This window comes from Hemitrygon akajei, unplaced genomic scaffold (assembly GCF_048418815.1).
Source record: "Hemitrygon akajei unplaced genomic scaffold, sHemAka1.3 Scf000092, whole genome shotgun sequence".
Lineage (NCBI taxonomy): Eukaryota > Metazoa > Chordata > Chondrichthyes > Myliobatiformes > Dasyatidae > Hemitrygon > Hemitrygon akajei.
The window spans coordinates 260,030-279,097 of record NW_027331978.1 but is presented as its reverse complement, the minus strand read 5'-3'; the positions used below and the strand labels follow the sequence as shown (position 1 = coordinate 279,097).

The 19,068-nt window shown below is 40.9% G+C and overlaps 1 protein-coding gene across 1 annotated transcript in view; it reads left to right on the top strand.

Annotated features, from left to right (window-relative positions):
- The first annotated feature begins 498 nt into the window (after nt 1-498).
- LOC140722871 (NACHT, LRR and PYD domains-containing protein 3-like) overlaps nt 499-19,068 on the top strand; it is a 50,798-nt gene continuing 32,228 nt past the window's right edge. Inside the window, exons 1-3 of the mRNA XM_073037508.1 lie at nt 499-512; nt 2,170-2,264; nt 17,918-18,084. Coding sequence (XP_072893609.1) covers nt 499-512; nt 2,170-2,264; nt 17,918-18,084 — 276 coding nt within the window. The remainder of the gene's footprint in view (nt 513-2,169; nt 2,265-17,917; nt 18,085-19,068) is intronic.

The window sequence follows — 19,068 nt, the reverse complement described above, 5'->3', positions numbered from 1 at the left end:
GAGCAGATAATCTGACAGTTCTGGGAAAGTTGGAAATGCAACAGGGTTGTTATCATTGTTGAACTCAACTTTCCTGACGTTGATCCCACCTCCTTGTTCCAAAATATGTCAATGGGACAGAATGTGTTGTGTGTCCAAGAAGGATTCTTGACATAGTGTGTGGAGGGGCTAAATGGAGGAGTTGCCATACTGCATCTAGTATGAGGCAATGAAGCTGGTCAAGTGACAGAAGTCTCGATGAGTTACGTTTTTGAGATAGTGACCACAACATCCCAACTTTTACCATGGTCAATGATAGTAGCAGACGATACCGGATAGTATTTAATTAGTGGATGGACAATTATGATGGTATTGGTAGCAACATGGGAGCGTAAATTGGGAAAATGTTTCTCAGGGAAATGCACATTGGATCTGTGGCGGTGGTTTCAGGGACACTTTTTTAGGGTTCTAGATAGATTTGCCCAGCAATCAGGGAAATGATGTTCAGATAAACGAATCATGGTTCACAAGAGGTAAGGAACATTTAGGCAAGAGGAAAATTTAAGCGTTATTCAGGGTTAGGAAGAAATATTCTGCAATGACACCAGAGAATTATAAATTAGTCAGTAAGGATCTTAAGAAGGAATTAGAAGTCTAATGGGACTTGAGAAGTCCTTGGCAAGGAGGATAAAGGAAATCCCCAAGGCGTTTTACAGGAGTGAAGTACAGAAGGATGAATAGTTTGAGAGTAGGGATGCTCAGGAGCAAAGCTGAAAACGTGTCTGGATTATGAGGTGAATGGTGCGGTTCTTAATGAGTTACTTGTTTCAGAGTTACCAAGAAGATGGGCTGTGATTGAGACATTAATGTAGGAACACGGCAATGTTAAGCAAGAGTTGTCGATGGAGCTTCCAATATACACCACGTTACTACTGGAAGTGAGGGAAGAGTTTACAGGGGCATTGACACTGACCTTTATGCCCTTTCTAGCCAAAGGCGTAGTAACACCGGATTGGAGTATAGAAAATGTTCGGTAATTCAATAAAGGTAAAAAGGATAATCCTTGGGATTATAGACCAGTGAATGTTACATCTGTCGCGGGCAGACCCTTGGAAAGGATACTTGGGGACAGGAATTTTGTGCATTTTGAGAAGCAAAATATTATTAATTGTTTCCATCATGGCTTTTTATTGGTGAGTGGAGAAAAGTGTAGGGGAGATGCCAGAGGTAGTTTTCCACAATATGTGCAAGTTACGCACAGAATATATACCAACTTTTGGACCGACGGAGTCTGATCAGGAGCACCAGGGCATTGTGCATGGAAAGTTGTTGTTTTTTAAAATAATACTTTTTAAGGCTTTTGAAGATCAGTGTCAATGAGGGTAGGGGTGTGGATGTTGTACATTGGACTTCTGCAAAGCCTTTGACAAGGTGCCACATGACAGCTTGGTCTGGAAGATAAAATTCCATACGATCCAAAGAGATCAATGTAGATGGATTCAAAATTAGCCTTCAAGGTAGCAAGCAAAGTGTGGTGACAGAAGGTTTCTCCTCTGAATGAAGTCACGTAACTAGTGTGCGCCGCAAGGTCTCAAAGTTGAGACTTTAGATATCTGTTGTTTTATAGCAATGATTTCGATGCGAATGCAGAAGGCTTGATCTGTAAGTTCGCAGATGACACAAAATTAGTAGATGGTGCTCACGGTGAAGATTATCGTAGCTTATAGTGTATCTAAATGGTCACTGGAGTGGTAAATAAGTTGCAAAACGAACACGAGCAGCAAGGTTTCATTTAGAGGCTGGTGATTTTGTGGAGGGAGCAGCCAGAGGAGGTGGATGAGAGAGGCACAATTGTATAATTCCAGAAGCAGCTGGAATATGACAATGGAGTGAAGAGGCCAGGAGGGAAATGGACCCATCACAGGACATTGGGATCATTTTGCTGGGCACTGTGGTCAGCATTGTCTCGTTAGGTAGAAGGGTCTATATTGGTGCTCTATTGCTCTATGACCCTATCATTAGTGTGCGCTGGTATCACTGGACAGACGTTCAGAAAAGGCGTGGAAGTTAATGATAAAGGGGAATGTTTAGCCCCTAAGCCAACTGCTGCGCTGATACAGGGGATGGAGATACTATCATATTTGCAAAGTCATCGCTCTCTGTCTGACTCAGCTTGTGTTTGTAATTCAGAGCATCATCAGCTGGCGGAGCTTTCCTGCACCGGGACCAGTGGAAAAAGGAAGACGGCAATCAGCAATCGTCAATCACAGTCAGAATGGCTATAGGTATGTTCACTGGGAGCTTTATAAATAGATTTCTGTCCTGTTGGTGCACAATAGTTTAGATGAAGAAACTTACACTGGCCCTAACGGAGCACAGAGAAGTTTCATGACGCATGGTCATTGATCCCACTGGAAAGCTGCATTAAGTAATGAATCACTTCAACAGTTTCAGGGCAGGGACCTGACACTGGTAATAGTGTAATCCCTCCACTCACCACGTAAAGCTTCACTTGAGTGAAAGGAGCAGGGACTCCTGGATCAGATCGCTGTGAGTGAAACACGGGAGTGCAACAGCGGGCTTGTAGATTATGTAAAATTCCAGGGTCAGTTTCTGCTTCACCTCTAGGCAGGCCCTGACAACTCCAACTGTCATTTGTAAAATTCAGAGCCAAATGATTTGAGCATTTCTACGATTTCAGAGATTTTGTGTTCCCTGTTTTCTGTAGCCGAGCCGAGAACTTTGCCAACTTTGAGAATTGCTGAGGATCAGGAGACCTTTCATTCTAGATAAATTTGTGCTCTGTTTCGGTGTTTTAATATCAATATCTGGGCTATGGAGAAATGCTGATCGTGGGTTTCTCAAAAGACCTTTAAGGAACATCAATGCTGACAGGGCACAGGGAATCTAAAATAGCAGGAGATAAACATCGGGACTAATGTCATTGATGAGTAGGATTAAAATGAATCCCCCGGCATTTCATGAGGCTAATTCGTTCGGGTAACACGCCAACTGATGGAGGAACTCAGCAGGTCAGGCAACATAGATGGAGGGAAATTAATAATTTCCCTCCATCTATGTTGCCTGACCTGCTGAGCCGAGTCTCTGAATAAGAAGATGTGCATCGGACCTAATCTCTTATAATTGAACTATTCGGTCTGCAATCCCCAGTACTAATAGAACCCTCCAGTATACTGACCCAATCAGCAGGTTATAAACGTCAAAAGACCACGCTGCAATTTTATTCTGTGCTGAGGCTAATGAAGACAAACATGCCAATTATCGACTCCACACTTTGCTACCAGTTATCTTCGGAGAATTAGAAGTTCAAATTTCACTTTCGTTTAATCAAAGTTCATATACGTCACCATATATAACTCGGAGGTTCATTTTCTTGCAGGCGAACTAGCCAACTGGATATGAAATTGGCTATGCGGAAGGATTCAGAGGGTTAATAACAGAGTGCTATTAAATTTGCAGGCTTGAGGCTAGTGGTGTGGATGGACTACAAGTTCTACTGTTTGTTTTTTTTTATCTTAATGATTTGGTAAATAAAGTTGTTAATACCGTTCGTAAGTTGACAAATGACAACAAAATCGGTGGTATAACGGGGTTATATTAGATTAGATAGATAGATAGATAGATACTTTATTCATCCCCATGGGGAAATTCAACCTTTTTTCCAATGTCCCATACACTTGTTGTAGCAAAACTAATTACATACAATACTTAACTCAGTAAAAATATGATATGCATCTAAATCACTATCTCAAAAAGCATTAATAATAGCTTTAAAAAAAAAGTTCTTAAGTCCTGGATTAAGTCCTGAATTGTAAAGCCTAATGGCATTGGGGAGTATTGACCTCTTCATCCTGTCTGAGGAGCATTGCATCGATAGTAACCTGTCGCTGAAGCTGCTTCTCTGTCTCTGGATGGTGCTATGTAGAGGATGTTCAGGGTTTTCCATAATTGACCGTAGCCTACTCAGCGCTCTTCGCTCAGCTACCGATGTTAAACTCTCCAGTACTTTGCCCACGACAGAGCCCGCCTTCCTTACCAGCTTATTAAGACGTGAGGCGTCCCTCTTCTTAATGCTTCCTCCCCAACACGCCACCACAAAGAAGAGGGCGCTCTCCACAACTGACCTATAGAACATCTTCAGCATCTCACTACAGACATTGAATGACGCCAACCTTCTAAGGAAGTACAGTCGACTCTGTGCCTTCCTGCACAAGGCATCTGTGTTGGCAGTCCAGTCTAGCTTCTCGTCTAACTGTACTCCCAGATACTTGTAGGTCTTAACCTGCTCCACACATTCTCCATTAATGATAACTGGCTCCATATGAGGCCTAGATCTCCTAAAGTCCACCACCATCTCCTTGGTCTTGGTGATATTGAGACGCAGGTAGTTTGAGTTGCACCATATCACAAAGTCCTGTATCAGTTTCCTATACTCCTCCTCCTGTCCATTCCTGACACACCCCACTATGGCCGTGTCATCAGCGAACTTCTGCACATGGCAGGACTCCGAGTTATATTGGAAGTCTGATGTGTACAGGGTGAACAGGACCGGGGAGAGTACGGTTCCCTGCGGCGCTCCTGTGCTGCTGACCACCGTGTCAGACTGAGACGTATAAGGAGACTGAAACGAACGTGGAAAGTGCACCCTGGAATAGATTCACTTTGTAAAGTTAAACCAGTGCAGGAGTTGCACAGTGAATATTAGGGCCCTGAAAAGTGTTGTAGAACAGGGAGAGACAGGGGTACAGATGCACGATTCCCTGGAATTGTTTATACGCATCGGTAGGACACAGGAAGGATGTCATTAAGATGGAAAAAAGCACAGAAAATATTCCAGAGGGTATTACCTGGAGTGTAGCTATTGAGCTGTAAGGGGAATCAGGACAAGTTGGCACTGTTCTTCCTGTTGCACGAACTATTTGTCCTTATCTTGGGGAAGAAGCAGAAAAAGTACTATATCCGTCCTCCAATTTTCGTGCCATCTGCAAACTTACTCAATCATCCTTCCGCCTCAAAATCCAGGTCATTTATAAAAATCACAATAGCAGGGGCCCCAGGACGAGACACTCCACTAGTCACCGACCTTCAGGGAGAATAATTATAAGCTGATGCATTTTGGAAGGACAAACCAGAAGAAAGGATTAACGGTCAGTTACTTAAGAGTGCAGAAGAACAAAGAGTCCTTGGGGTTCAAATCCATACATCCCTCAAGGTCGCTGCGCAGGTTTATAGGGTAGTTAAGAACGCCTATGGGATGCTAGGCTTCATTAACCGGGGGATTGAGTTCAAGAGTATAGAGTAGATAGGTCATGTTGCAACTCTACAAATCTCTGGTGAGACCGCACTTAGAGTATTGTGTTTAATTCTGGTCACTTCGTTATAGGAAGGATGTGGAAGTTATGAAGAGGGTGCAGAGGAGATTTATCAGGATGTTGCCTGGTTTGGAGAACAAGTCATATGAAGCAAGGTTAGCAGAGCTGGGACTTTTCTCTTTGGAGCATAAAAGAATGAGAGGGGACTTGATAGAGGCCTACAAGATTATGAGAGGCATAGATAGGGTGGATAGTCAGTACCTGTTTCCCAGGGCACCAATTGCAAACACCAGAGGGCATATGTACAAAATTAATGGAGGGAAGTTTCGGGGAGACATCAAGAGTACTTTATTTTATACATAGGGTTGTGAGCGCCTGGAATGACTTGCCAGGGATGGTGGCGGAGGCTAAAACATTAGGGGTACTTATGAGCTTCTTGGACAGGCACATGGATGAAAGGAAAATGGAGGGTTATGGGGTAGTGTGGGTTTAGTACTTTTTCTTTTTTGGATTATATAGGTCGGCACAACATGGAGGGCTGAAGGGCCTGTACTGTGCTGTAGTGTTCTATGGTTCTATGGTAATGGTCAATATTCAACCCAAGTGAGCAAAGTGTGTTGCACAATGGACTAAGAGATCTAGCTGATTGGACAGTATGTAATCCAGTGGCTGGACTGTGAGTGACACAGGTGACTGGACACTTTGTGATATTTGCTTGTGGGAGATAATCACAATGATGTTTTCCAGTATTACCAGACACTGCTTCATTAAGATTGCCTGGTCATCCGTTTGTTCAACTACCACTTTCAATTGGGGCACGAATGCGCAAGCGTGTGGACGTCAGCCAGTGAGAACAGCGATGAGAGTTTAAAAGCGAGACGGCTTTACAGAGTGGGCAACGAAGTACCGGGCGATGGAAGACAGAATAGGAACGCTTTGGTTCACCGGGTCTTAAACAATGACGGGTTGAGGCGAGGTAGGCTGCCTGTGTAGAATTAGACAGGAAGCATGTGTGTGAGGCATGCTGGTCTTTGCTGGGTGTCAGTTCTGCGAAGTCCTGGAGACTCCCTGTTTCCCGGACGGCCACATCTGCGGCAGGTGCGTCGATCTGCAGCTCCGAGGGGACCGGGTTAGGGAACTAGAGATGCAGCTCGATGACCTTCGTCTAGTCAGGGAGAGTGAGGAGGTGATAGAAAGGAGCTATAGGCAGGTTGTTACACCGGGGCCTAGGGAGACTGACAAGTGGGTAACAGTCAGGAGAGGGAAGGGTAAGAGTTATAGGCTAGAGAGTACCTCAGCGGCTGTCACCCTTAACAATAAGTACTCCTGTTTGAGTACTGTTCGGGGGGCGACCGACGTTCTGGAAACAACAGTGGTTGCGCCTCCGGTACAGAGTCTGGCCCTGTGGCCTAAAAGGGCAGGGAAAGGAAGAGGATGGCAGCAGTGATAGTGGACTCTATATAGTTAGGAGTCAGACAGGCGATTCTGCGGACGCAGGAAAGAAACGCGGACGGTTGTTTGCTTCCCAGGTGCCTGGGTCCGGGATGTTTCTGATCGCGTCCACGATTCCTGAAGTGGGAAGGAGAACAGCCTGGGGTCGCGGTACATATTGGTACCGATTTCCCATCTTGTAGCTTATGGATTATGTCGCATTCCTAGCGGCTCTCTCTCTCTTTTAATATATTTTATATCCCACTAACAGATCCTTTTAAGTTTTGATGACTTATTACTTCTACTGAAGGAGTTGTTACTTCTACTGAAGGATTTACGAATTAATTACAATGGCCGAAAAAAGTCGTTTTGGTATTGAACTGAGAAGCGGCAAGATTTTTTCTGAAATGGAACAAACGGAACAAACCAATGTTACGTACCCCGTAACTGGGTGTCTAACCAGCAAAGATCCGTTGGAGTCTGGTGGTACTATATTCAAAGTGTTTACTAGTAAAATACACAAATCGATATCAATAATGCAAATATATAGATAATCACGTTAGCAATAATAAACCTAAAAGTGTGGGAATAATAATAATCAATAATAAACAAGCTCTACCGATGTCTAGGGGATAACGAATTGTCATATATAAGTATAAAGTTCAGTTCAGTTCATACGTGCTGAGATAGATGTTGGTTGTTGTTTTGTAATCGTTGGATAGAGAGAGAGAGAGAGAGAGAGAGAGAGAGAGAGAGAGAGAGAGAGAGAGAGAGAGAGAGAGAGAGAGAGAGAGAGAGAGAGAGAGAGAGAGAGCGAGCAGTAACAGCTACAGGCAGGCAAAGCTTCCTTTACGTTCTTGATCCGCCGTTCTGTTGTGGCCATTCAGGTATGACCCCTCTGTCCCTCAGCTAGACAGTTCTTCTGTGGTGAACTCGTCACTCTGGCATGAGTGGACACACACACAAGCCCCCACCGGTCCTGCTATCACACTGTGAGTTAAACTGACCGATCTCTTTTTTCGTTCTCCAATGTCCCACACCTTCCCGTGGGTTCCAACACTCAATCATTGCTCAGTAGTGTGTCTCCTGGTGTGTCTGAAGGGAGTCTCTCCAGACCTGACTTTTATCCCTACTCACGGGGTCTCAGTTGTCAATCAATTTTGAATTGGCTGTGTCCATCAAACCAGCCCACTCCGGCTGTCCACTGAGGAATTTTAATGAACAGAATGGTATAAGATAAATAACCCGGTGAATCAACAAGTCTCTCCCCCCCTGCTTTATCTCTTCCTTATCTCTAGCAGATGATCTGGCATGTCTTTGTTTCATCTCTCTCTCACTAGCAGCATAGCAACAGTAACGGTTTGTGATTCTCCCGCGGGGGGCATGGGCAACTCTGCACCCTTCTGCCCATCAGAGCTGTTCATCCTTCATAACACCAAGAAAACGGAGGAAGCTGTTACACGAGCAGAAATATTTTCTTCAATACAAGACATGAAATCGGAGTTCCGATCGCTTAATATTAAAATTGTTAAGCTGGCCAGTTCAAACGGGAAGCTTCAAAAAACTATTTCTACGATTCAAGATTCTTTGAAAAACTTGGACTCTCAACTTAAAACACTTCAACAGACTGCAACCCGAATCTAGAGTGAGCATGATCTATTCAAGCAAACTATTAAAGATCAAGGAAAGGAAATCAATGAACTATCTAAAACGAAGAAAAGTATGGTTGATCTAAATAGTAGAAGGCATCGGCGGAATCTGCGTATTCTGGGACTGCCTGAAAATACTGAAGCTGGCGATTTGTTAAAATTCTTTTCAGATATGTTGTACTTACTTTTCAAAGAGACTCTTGAAGCTAGCCCCTTAATCGACAGAGCTCACAGAATTCCATTTTCTCGCCGTTCAGCCGAATTACATCCTCGAGTAGTTGTACTATCTTTGCATTATTATACGACTAAAGAAGCTATTCTTCGAGAAGCCAGAAAGAAGCGGATGTTATTCTTTAATTCGTCACAGATTCGTATAGTCGAAGATTATCCTCCCGAGATTTTTGCCGAAAGAAAGAAATATCGAGAAGTTATGAGTGAAATGTATAAATTAGATTTAAATCCCTCCCTTCGCTTTCCATCAAAGCTGATAATTTTTCCTGAAAAAGCCCAGTCATTGAGAATCTACTCTCCTCAGGAGGGATGGGAGTATATTAAAAACCTTAAAACGAAGCCTACTGAATAAAATATTAAAGTTATTCGGATTACTCAATAGGCAAGTTTGAAGTATTTGCTGTTTGAGCTGTTTATGGAGCTTCTGAGTTAAGTACATTCTATACCTTTTTATTCTCTGGTATGGGACGCGGTTGATTTATTTTTTTTTACCTTATTAATAATTAGCACATATGCAGCAGTCTTGCAGGGAACTTTTATAGTGTTGCACTTTAATGGTCCATGTAGGACCTGTTGTGTATTAATCTTTCTATTTCCTTTATCTGTTTCAATACTTATAGTTTTAGGTCTATACTCATTTACTCATTTACTTTTCTTCTTCAAGAGAACGAATATTGTTTGCAATATTATTCGCTCGGATTTCTTCCTTTTTCTAAATATGTGTTTAAGGTACTTTAGCTGATTCTAAGATGGCCGTTGTTAATTATGCTTTTATTAATGTTAGACATAACATTATGTAGTTGAATTCTGTTAGTGTCTTTTATTATGGCTATTTGTGGGATTTTTGCTTTATTTTTACTATACGGAGCTGCAAGATGGAGAACAGGGTCAAGGGTTATTAGTCAGCATGGGACCAGCCTATTGGTTCTTTAGTTTCTATGTTTTGGGTGGGGGGAGAGGGGAGGGTTGTGATGGAGAGTAGTTTCTTTTCTTGATTCTTTTGATGGATTTCTCTTTCGTAAATGCGTCACTCCTTCTGGTTGTACCCGCACTTTTTGGTTTAATCTGTACTTGTGTAGCATTTCTTTTATATAATATTAAGTTCAATTTTAAACATGGATGTTAATAAAATCAATATAATATCTTGGAACTGGAACGGTGTTAATCACACCATTAAACGTAAAAAGATTTTTAAGAAATTAAAAACACAATGCAGATATTATTTTTGCGCAAGAAAATCATATACGGAAAAAGGATGTTGACAGTTATTTCCGCTTTTGGAAAGAACCTCTATTTCACTCGCTATCGGATAGTAAAATAAAAGGCGTTTCTATATTTTTTAGTCCCAAAATCACTTTTGTACACTTTAATACAACTACTGATTCGATTGGAAGATAATTGATTATTACTGGTTTATTATGTGAGCAAAAGGTAGCTCTGGTGTGTATACGCACCTAATGTAGATAATTCTGATTTTTAAAAAAAACGTTTTTCAGAGTTACCGAATCTCAATGAATATAAGCTGATCATGGGTCGTGATTTTAATTGTTGTTTAAGTCCGGCGATTGACAGGTCATCTACCAATCCGTCGCTTCCTAATAAAGCGGCAGCTTGTATTAACTCTTTTTTATTAGAATATGGCCATGTCGATATTTGGAGATATAAACACCCCAATGATAAAGATTTCTCTTTTTTATCACACGTCCATCACAAGTATTCTCGAATTGATTACTTCTTTTTAGATACACGTCTGTTAAACTCCGTTGTTGAATGTGCGTGTGACATCATTGCGCTCTCAGATCACTAGCCTTTAAAATTAACCCTTAAGCTTTCGGAAAGATTTTTGAAAATCTCACAGTGGAGAATGAACCCTGTACTGTTACAGGACCCAGCTTCGGTTAATTTTATTAAGGAGCAAATTTCTATATTTTTTGAATTTAATACAACTGAAGGAATGTCAAATCTGGTTATATGGGACACCTTGAAATCTTTTCTTAGGGGACAGATAATCTCATATTCAGCAGCCTTGAGAAAGAATACTAAAGCGGAATTGTCAGTGCTTATTAATAAAATTAATCAGATAGATAAAGTGTATTCAGTTAAACCTACTGAAGACCTATATAAAGAAAGGGTCGAACTTCAATCACAGTATGATTTGCTTCTGACATTTCCCATTGAACAGAACATTTTTAAATCTAAAAGCTTACTTTATATACATGGGGAAAAATCTGCTAAACTTTTAGCGGGTCAGTTAAAGGCTGGGATGCTCAGAAGACAGATTTTGAAAAATTACCGACCAGATAGAAAACAATCTTTAGATCCTTATGAAATTAATAAGATATTTATGGACCTTTATTCTAATCATTATAAATCTGAATTCGTTGGAAGTACTATTACAATGAATAGTTTTTGCAAATGTTAAACATACCTCAAATTTCGATTCAAGATGTTGATATGTTAGATGCACCTATTAGACAAGATAGGTTGCATCCTCTATGCAACTAGGTAAAGCTCCGGGACCTGATGGTTATACGGTAAAATTTTACAACACCTTTTATGAAGTGCTTATACCACATCTTCATCAAACGTTTACCGATTCTACATCCTCTGGGAACCTTCCTTAAAACTTTTTATGAGGCACTAATTTAATTGTTCCCAAAAAAAAGGAAAAGACCTACTGAATTGTTCATCCTATAGACCTATTTCTTTACTGAATGTTGATTTAAAAATTTTCTCTAAGATTCTAGCAAATAGGTTTGAGACTATGTTGCCTAATGTTATCTCAACCGATCAAACAGGATTTATAAAAAATAGGTACTCACATTTTAATGTTCGACGATTGTTAAATATCATTTATTCCCCCTCAGCCAAAGAATCGGAATGTATTGTATCTTTGGATACAGAGAAAGCCTTTAATAGTGTGGAGTGGCCTTATCTATTTCAGGTTTTGAAGAGGTTTAATATTGGTCCAGGATTTATTTCCTGGATTAAATTGATTTATCATTTCCCGGTAGCTGAGATTCTAACTAATAATCAAATGTCTCCTTATTTTAGATTATATAGAGGTACCCGTCAGGGTTGCCCCCTTAGTCCTTTATTATTTAATTTGGCTTTAGAGACACTTGCTTTTGCTCTCAGGGATTCTAATTCTGTGCAGGGTATTAGGAGAGGGGATAAATGACATAAGGTTTCATTATACACGGATGATTTATTAGTTTAAAATTAAAATCCTAGGAAATCTATTCCTTTTATGTTATCTATATTTATGGAATTTGATACTTTTTTCTGGATATAAACTTAATTCACATAGAGGTTATTTATTTCCTATTAATAATTATTCTGATTATTATGATCTGATACCTTTTAATATTGCCAAAAGCCATTTTAATTACCTTGGTATCAAAATTACTAAAAAATTTTAAAGACCCACATAGGTATAATTTCTTTCCTTTAGTTGAATATACTCAACAGGCGCTTTCAAAATGGTCACCTATGTCGATGTCATTGATAAGTCAAATGAATGCTATAAAAATGGTTATTGTACCGAAATTTATATATATATATATATATATATATATATATATATATATATATTTCAAGCAGTTCCCGCTTTTGTTCCAAAAAAATTTTTTGCTAAGAAAGATTCTTTGATTTTGTCTTATGTTTGGAATAATAAAAGCTCTAGAGTGAATAAACTTTTATTGCAAAAATCAAAAAAAGATGGAGGACGGCTTTACCAAACTTTAGATTTTATTATTGGGAAATTAATATTTGTTATATTACTTTTTGTATTTATGATATGGACGACCAAGATCGCCCTTCACGATTACAGCTGGAGGAAAATTCAGCAATGGGGTTTTCGTTAGCTTCTTTATTAGGAGCCTCTCTTCCGTTTTCGCTCTCCAGAATTGGTAGACAAGCTTTCAACCCTATTGTCAAACATACTTTAAAAATTAGGTTTCAATTTCGTAGATTTTTTCAATTAAATGATTTTCTACTTTCTAGTAATATTTATTTTAATTTCTTTTTACAACCATCAACTTCGGATAAGGCTTTTTTAAAATAGAAAATTAAGGGAATAAGAACTTTTTTAGATTAGTTTTTACAAGATTGTTTAATGTCTTTTTCACAGTTAATGGATAAATATGATATCCCCAATACACATTTTTTTTTCAGATGTTTACAGGTTAGGAATTTTTACGTGATTTTCTAATGAATTACCTCTCGGCCTGCTCTTTAAATTTGGCTTATGCTATTTTTCAGTTTAAACCTTTTCACAAACGATTAATAGCTATCATTTATAAACAGTTAATGAATGCTCGTATGTCGCCTAATGATAGGGTTCAATGTACCTGGGAAGTAGAACCTCAACATTCACTTTCAGATAATCAATCAAGTAAAATTTATTATTTAGTCAATAATTCATCTATCTGCGCACGCCATATCTTAATTCAGTTTAAGATAATACATAGGGCCGATATGTCCAAAGATAAATTGGCGCATATTTTTCCTAATATAAACCCTATTTGTGACAGATGTAACGCAGAAGTGGCGACTCTAACTCATATGTTTTTGTCATGTGTAAGTTTAAACAATTTTTGGAGGGATGTGTTTGGAATATTATCTAAAATTATAGATGTGGATGTGAAACCTAATCCACTTACAGCAATTTTTGGGATTACTCCAGAGGAAGCAAGCAAAGTGTCTGCTTCCGCCCAACATGTGATAGCTTTTTCACCTTTACTGGCTCGGAGAGCTATTTTGCAACACTGGAAAGAATCTAACAACCCGACTGTTTTTTATTGGCTCTCCTCCATTATGTCATGTCTAAGCTTGGAGAAAATTAGAGGCCAGACATTTGATATATCCTTTAATTTTGAACAAGTCTGGAGACCTTTTATTCAATATTTTCACATGATTTAATTTATTATTATTATATATTTTTAAAATTTTCTTTGGGGAAATTCCTTATCCATGAAGGTTCGGAGATGACTGGAAGGGTATTTCTTCTCTTTCTCATTTTAAAATTTTATCCTCAATTGGACTGCCCAATCTTTCTTTTTCTTTCTTTTTATTCCTTTCTCTTTTTTTTGTTTCAGGTTAGTTAGTGTTTTTTTATCAATATAATTTCCAATTTTTTTTATGATTGCTATGAGGAGTTGTAGTGTTTATGACCATTATATATAAAAAAACAGAATAATATTTTATCTATTTAATTTTGAAATTATATACTTTCTATTTTTATTATTGTTGTTTATTTGTCTTTTATATTATCTGTTTGTTAAATCTCCTCTGATTTGTATATTCTTTATTTGAAAATCAATAAAAATATTGAGAAATGAAATGTACATATTGGTACCAACGACATAGGTAGGAGAAGGGAGGAGGAAACAGATTACAGGGAGTTAGGAAGGAAGTTGAGAAGCAGAACCTCAAAGGTAGTAATCTCGGGATTACTGCCCGTGCCTCGCAACAGTGAGAATAGGAATAGAGAGAAGTGAACGATAAATGTGTAGCTGAGGGATTGGAGCAGGGTGCAGAGATTCAGTTTTCTGTATCATTGTTACCTCTTTTGGGGCAGGCGTGACCTATACAAAAAAAAAAAACGGGTTGCACTTGAATGCTGAGGGACCAATATCCTGGCGGGGAGGTTTGCTAAAACTACTGGAGAGAATTTAAACTAGAATGGCTGGGGGTGGGAACCAAACTGAAGAGACTAGGGAAGAGGCGGCTGGCTCAATATCCTGGCGGGGAGGTTTGCTAAAGCTTCTGGGGAGAGTTTAAACTGAACTGGCTGGGGATGGGAATCGAACTGAAAAGACGGAGGAAGAGGCTGTTGGTTCACAAATAGAGAAACTTCTAGGCAGTGCTAAAATCAGGTGACAGAGAAGGGACGTGCTCAGACTGATGATTTGAGATGTGTCTATTTTAATGCAAGGAGTATTATGCACAAAGCGGATGAGCTCAGAGCGTGGATCAGTACATGGTAATATAAAGTGCATCCATTACAGAGACTTCGATGGCTCAGGAGCAAGAATAGTTACTTCGAGTGCCAGGCTTCAGAAGTTTCAGAAAGGAATAGGGAGGGAGGCAAAAAAAGGTGAGGGCCAGGCACTGTTGATCAAAAATAGTGTCACGGCTGGGGAAAAGGGGTATGTCATGGAGGGATTGTCCACAGAGTCTTTTTTGTAGAGGTTAGGAACAGGAAGTGGCCAATAACTCTACTAGGTGTTTTTAACAGACCACCTAATCGAGACAGGGACATCGAGGAGCAGATAGGGAGACAGATTCTGGAAAGGAGTAATAATAACGGGGTTCTTGTGGTGGGAGATTATAATTTACCAAATATTGATTGGCATCTCCCTAGAGTGAGGGGTTTAGATGGAGTGGAGTTTCTTAGGTATGTTCAGGAAGGTTTATTGACACAATATGTAAATAGGCCTACTAGAGGAGAGACTGTAAGTGACCTAGTATTGGGAAATGTACCTGGTCAGGTGCCAGGTCTTTCAGTGGTAGAGCATTTTGGAGATAATGGTCACAATAATATCTCCTTTACCATAGCATTATAGAGGGATAGGAACAGACAAGTTAGGAAAGGATTTAATTGGAGTAAGGGGAAATATGAGGATATCAGGCAGGAACTTGGAAGCATAAATTGGAACAGATGTTCTCAGGGAAATGTACGGCAGAAATGTGGCAAATGTTCAGGGGATATTTGCATGGAGTTTCGCATAGGTACTTTCCAATGAGACATGGAAAGGATGCTAAGGTGCAGGATCCATGTTGTAAATCTAATCAAGAAGAAAAAAATCTAAGTAATGATGGGAATCTAAAAGATTATAAGGCTACCAGGAAGGAGCTTAAGAATGAAATTAGGAGAACCAGAAGGGGATATGAGAAGGCCTTAGCGGATAGGATTAAGGAAAAGCCCAAGGCACTCTACAAGTATTTGAGGAGCAAGAGGATAAGACGTGAGAGAACAGGACCAATCAAGTGTGACCGTGGGAAAGTGTTTATGGAACCGGAAGAGTTAGCAGAGATACTTAATGAATACTTTGCTTCAGTGTTCACTACGAAAAAGAATATTAGTGACGTGCAGCGATTCCCGAGGATTAGAGGGTTGCGGATAGTGTTCCCTTAATCAAGAAAGGAAGTAGAGATAGCCCAGGAATTATAGACCAGTGAGTCCTACATCAGAGGTTGGCAAGATGCTGGAAGAGATCCTGAGAAGCAGGATTTATGAAAATGTTGAGACTTATAATATGATTATAAATACAGCATGGCTTTGTCAAAATCATGTCGTGCCTTAAGAACATGATATAATTTTTTGAGGATGTGATTATACACGTTGATGAAGGTAGAGCAGTAGATATAGTGTATAGGCGTTCCAGCAAGACCTTTGATAAGGTAGCCCATGCAAGGCTTATTCAGAAAGTAAGGAGGCATGGTAACCAAATGGATATTCCTTTGTGAATCCAGAATTGGCTTGCCCACAGAAGGCAACGTGTGGTTGTAGATGGTTCATATTCTGCATGTAGTCCGTTGACCCGTGGTGTGAATCAGGGATCTGTTCTGGGACCCTTACTCTTCGTGATTTTGATAAATGACCTGGCTGAGGAAGTGGAGGGATGGGTTAGTAAATTTGCTGATGATACAAAGGTTGGAGGTGTTGTGGATAGTGTGGAGGGCTGTCAGAGGTTACAGCGGGACATTGATAGGTTGCAAAACTGGGCTGAGAATTGGCAGATGGAGTTCAACCCGGATAAGTGTGAGGTGGTTCATTTCTGTAGTTCAAATAGGATGGCAGAATATAGTATTAATGGTAAGACTCTTGGCAGTCTGGAGGATCAGAGGGATCTTCGAGTCCGAGTCCATTGGACACTCAAATCTGCTGCACGTATTGACTCTGTGGTTAAGAAGGCATACGGTGCATTGGCTGTAATTAATTGTAGGATAAATTATAAGAGCCGAGAGATAATGTTGCAGCTATATAGGACACTGGTCAGACCCCACTTGGAGGACTGTGCTCATTTCTGTTCTCCCCACTACAGGAAGGATGTGGAAACCATAGAAAGGGTGAAGAGGAGATTTACAAGGATGTTTCCTGGATTGGGGAGCATGCCCTGTGTGAATAGGTTGACTGAATTCGGCCTTTTCTCCTTGGAGTGAAGGAGGATGAGAGGATAGAGGTGTATAAGATGAAGCATTGATCGTGTGGATAGTCAGAAGCTTTTTCCCAGGGACGAAATGGCCAACAGGAGGGGGCACAGTTTTACGCTGCTGGGAAGTAGCTAGAGAGGAGATGTCAGGGGTAAGTTTTTTTTTACGCGGAGAGAGGTAAGTACGTGGAATAGGATGACAGCGACATTGGGGGAGGCGGATACAATAGGGTCGTTTAAGAGATTTCTGGATAGGTATGTGGAGCCTAGAAAAATAGCGTGCTATGGGTAACGCTCGGTAAATTCTAAGGTAAGGACATATGCGGCACAGCGTTGTGGTCTGGTATTGTGATATAGGCTTTCAATGTTTCTACCGCGTAGTCATTGTCTATCCTGCTCTTTTTTCGGGGAGTTGATGTGTCCAGTCACCGGCTTATCGGGATGGTCACCTGGCAGGAGGTGTGGTTCACATTCACCAGCACAGCCCCACTCCAAATCTGGTCAGCCAGAGTCTCGGCTCCACTGCAGACACCCATTGTAAATCCTTGTTCTGTTTGGCTCATTGAACACGGAATTGACAAGTGCACGACAAGGAGCGAGTAAGTGATATACGAGGGTGATGTGGTCGCAGAATGCGGTTCCTTGTTTGAGGTTGGTCAGTTGGTGTGCCTGTGATGCATGTGTTGTAGTGGGGCAAACGTTTCCGCATTACAAGAAATATTCTACCTGCTCTTAGGGTTTTCAGGATGGGTTGTAGAGCATATGGAGTCATACGGCTGAAGAGTGTACTTCTGGAATGTGAATAAAGGGACATGTAGCCGCCCGGATGCAGAGATTATCGTTATGAAGTGAGCATCATTGACAATCCCAGCATTTATTGCCCATCCAAAATTGAACTGGGTGCGTGAGTGGAGAGGGAGGGTATAGTTTTTGGCAAATATGTTCCTTTTGGTAACATAACTCCCAGTTCATTGTTGAGTAGGGTTTAAGGCCAGTGTTGGATGTTGGGAGATAATCTGCGTTTGTAGCTGAGCGCTGGAGTTTCGATACATGAATGGCTTGCTGCGTGTGGTGAGAGCGTTGGAGACGTGGTAATTTGGTTTAGTATCTGCTTTCTTCTTTTTCATATTCACAGTCGCAGAGTCTACAATCTCCGCCCTCCTGGCACAGTGGAACGAATGTGGACTGTACGAACTGACGAAGTACTACAGGAACAGGCTGGAACAAGCGATAGAAGAAGGGGTGAAAACACTCAGATGTATGTCGTCAAAGGAGGGACATTTCCATGCAGAAGAACATGAGGTGAGTGTATTTAGATAATTATCGCAGAACAGTTTATATCAGGGGGGATAGTGATCAAAAGTAATCTCCTACAGGTTCTGGGTTCGACATGGCAAAATGTTCGATCTCCGAATTGCCCAGAGCAGACCAGGTCTCAGCCATGAAGCTCATTGAGGTGGGGAGCTGCTGAACTTCTTCTCAAACCTGCTGTATTTGCCAGCGTGGCACTAAAACAGTTTCTGCATATCCGAACTGTTAAACAGGCAGTCTATTTCAAACTAACTATGCATCTTATCAGGGCAATCAGTATAGTTCAGTTGACCCGCTGGCTTCATTGCAGCCACTGAGGGATGGAACTCCAGCAGCGATACCAGCTCTGGTCTCCATCTGAGTTCGCAAATAACTCATCGGGTGACATTTCTTATAGACATAGATAAGTAGAGCACCTCAACAACCTATCCTACCACTACTATCCGTGCACCTGTACAACATCATCGATTGTCTCCCCAACCCCTACCATCCATGTACCCGTATAGCACCATCGACACACTTCCCTACTTTTATCCATATACCTATACTGCAGCATCGACAGATTCCCTACATCAGCTATCAGTGTATCTGCACAGCACCATATAAAATCTTCCCTACAGCCATCCATGTACCTCTACAGCACCATCGATAGCCTTCTCGTCACCGATCCGTGTACCTGTACAGCGTCAGAGACCCCTCCCGAAAACATCCATCGTGTACATGTACAGCACCCTGAACAACCTTCCCTAAACCCATCCGTATACCTGTACCGCTCCATCAACAGCCTTCCATACATTTACCATCCTTGTACCTGTAAAGCACCATAGATACCCTTCGGTACAACAACCAGCCGTGTAACTGGACAGCGCCATCGACAGCTTTCCCTACCTCTGCAATCCGTCCATGTACAGCAGCAATTACAGCCTACCCTACCCCAATCCGTGTAACTGTACAGTACAGTCAACAGCCTTCCCG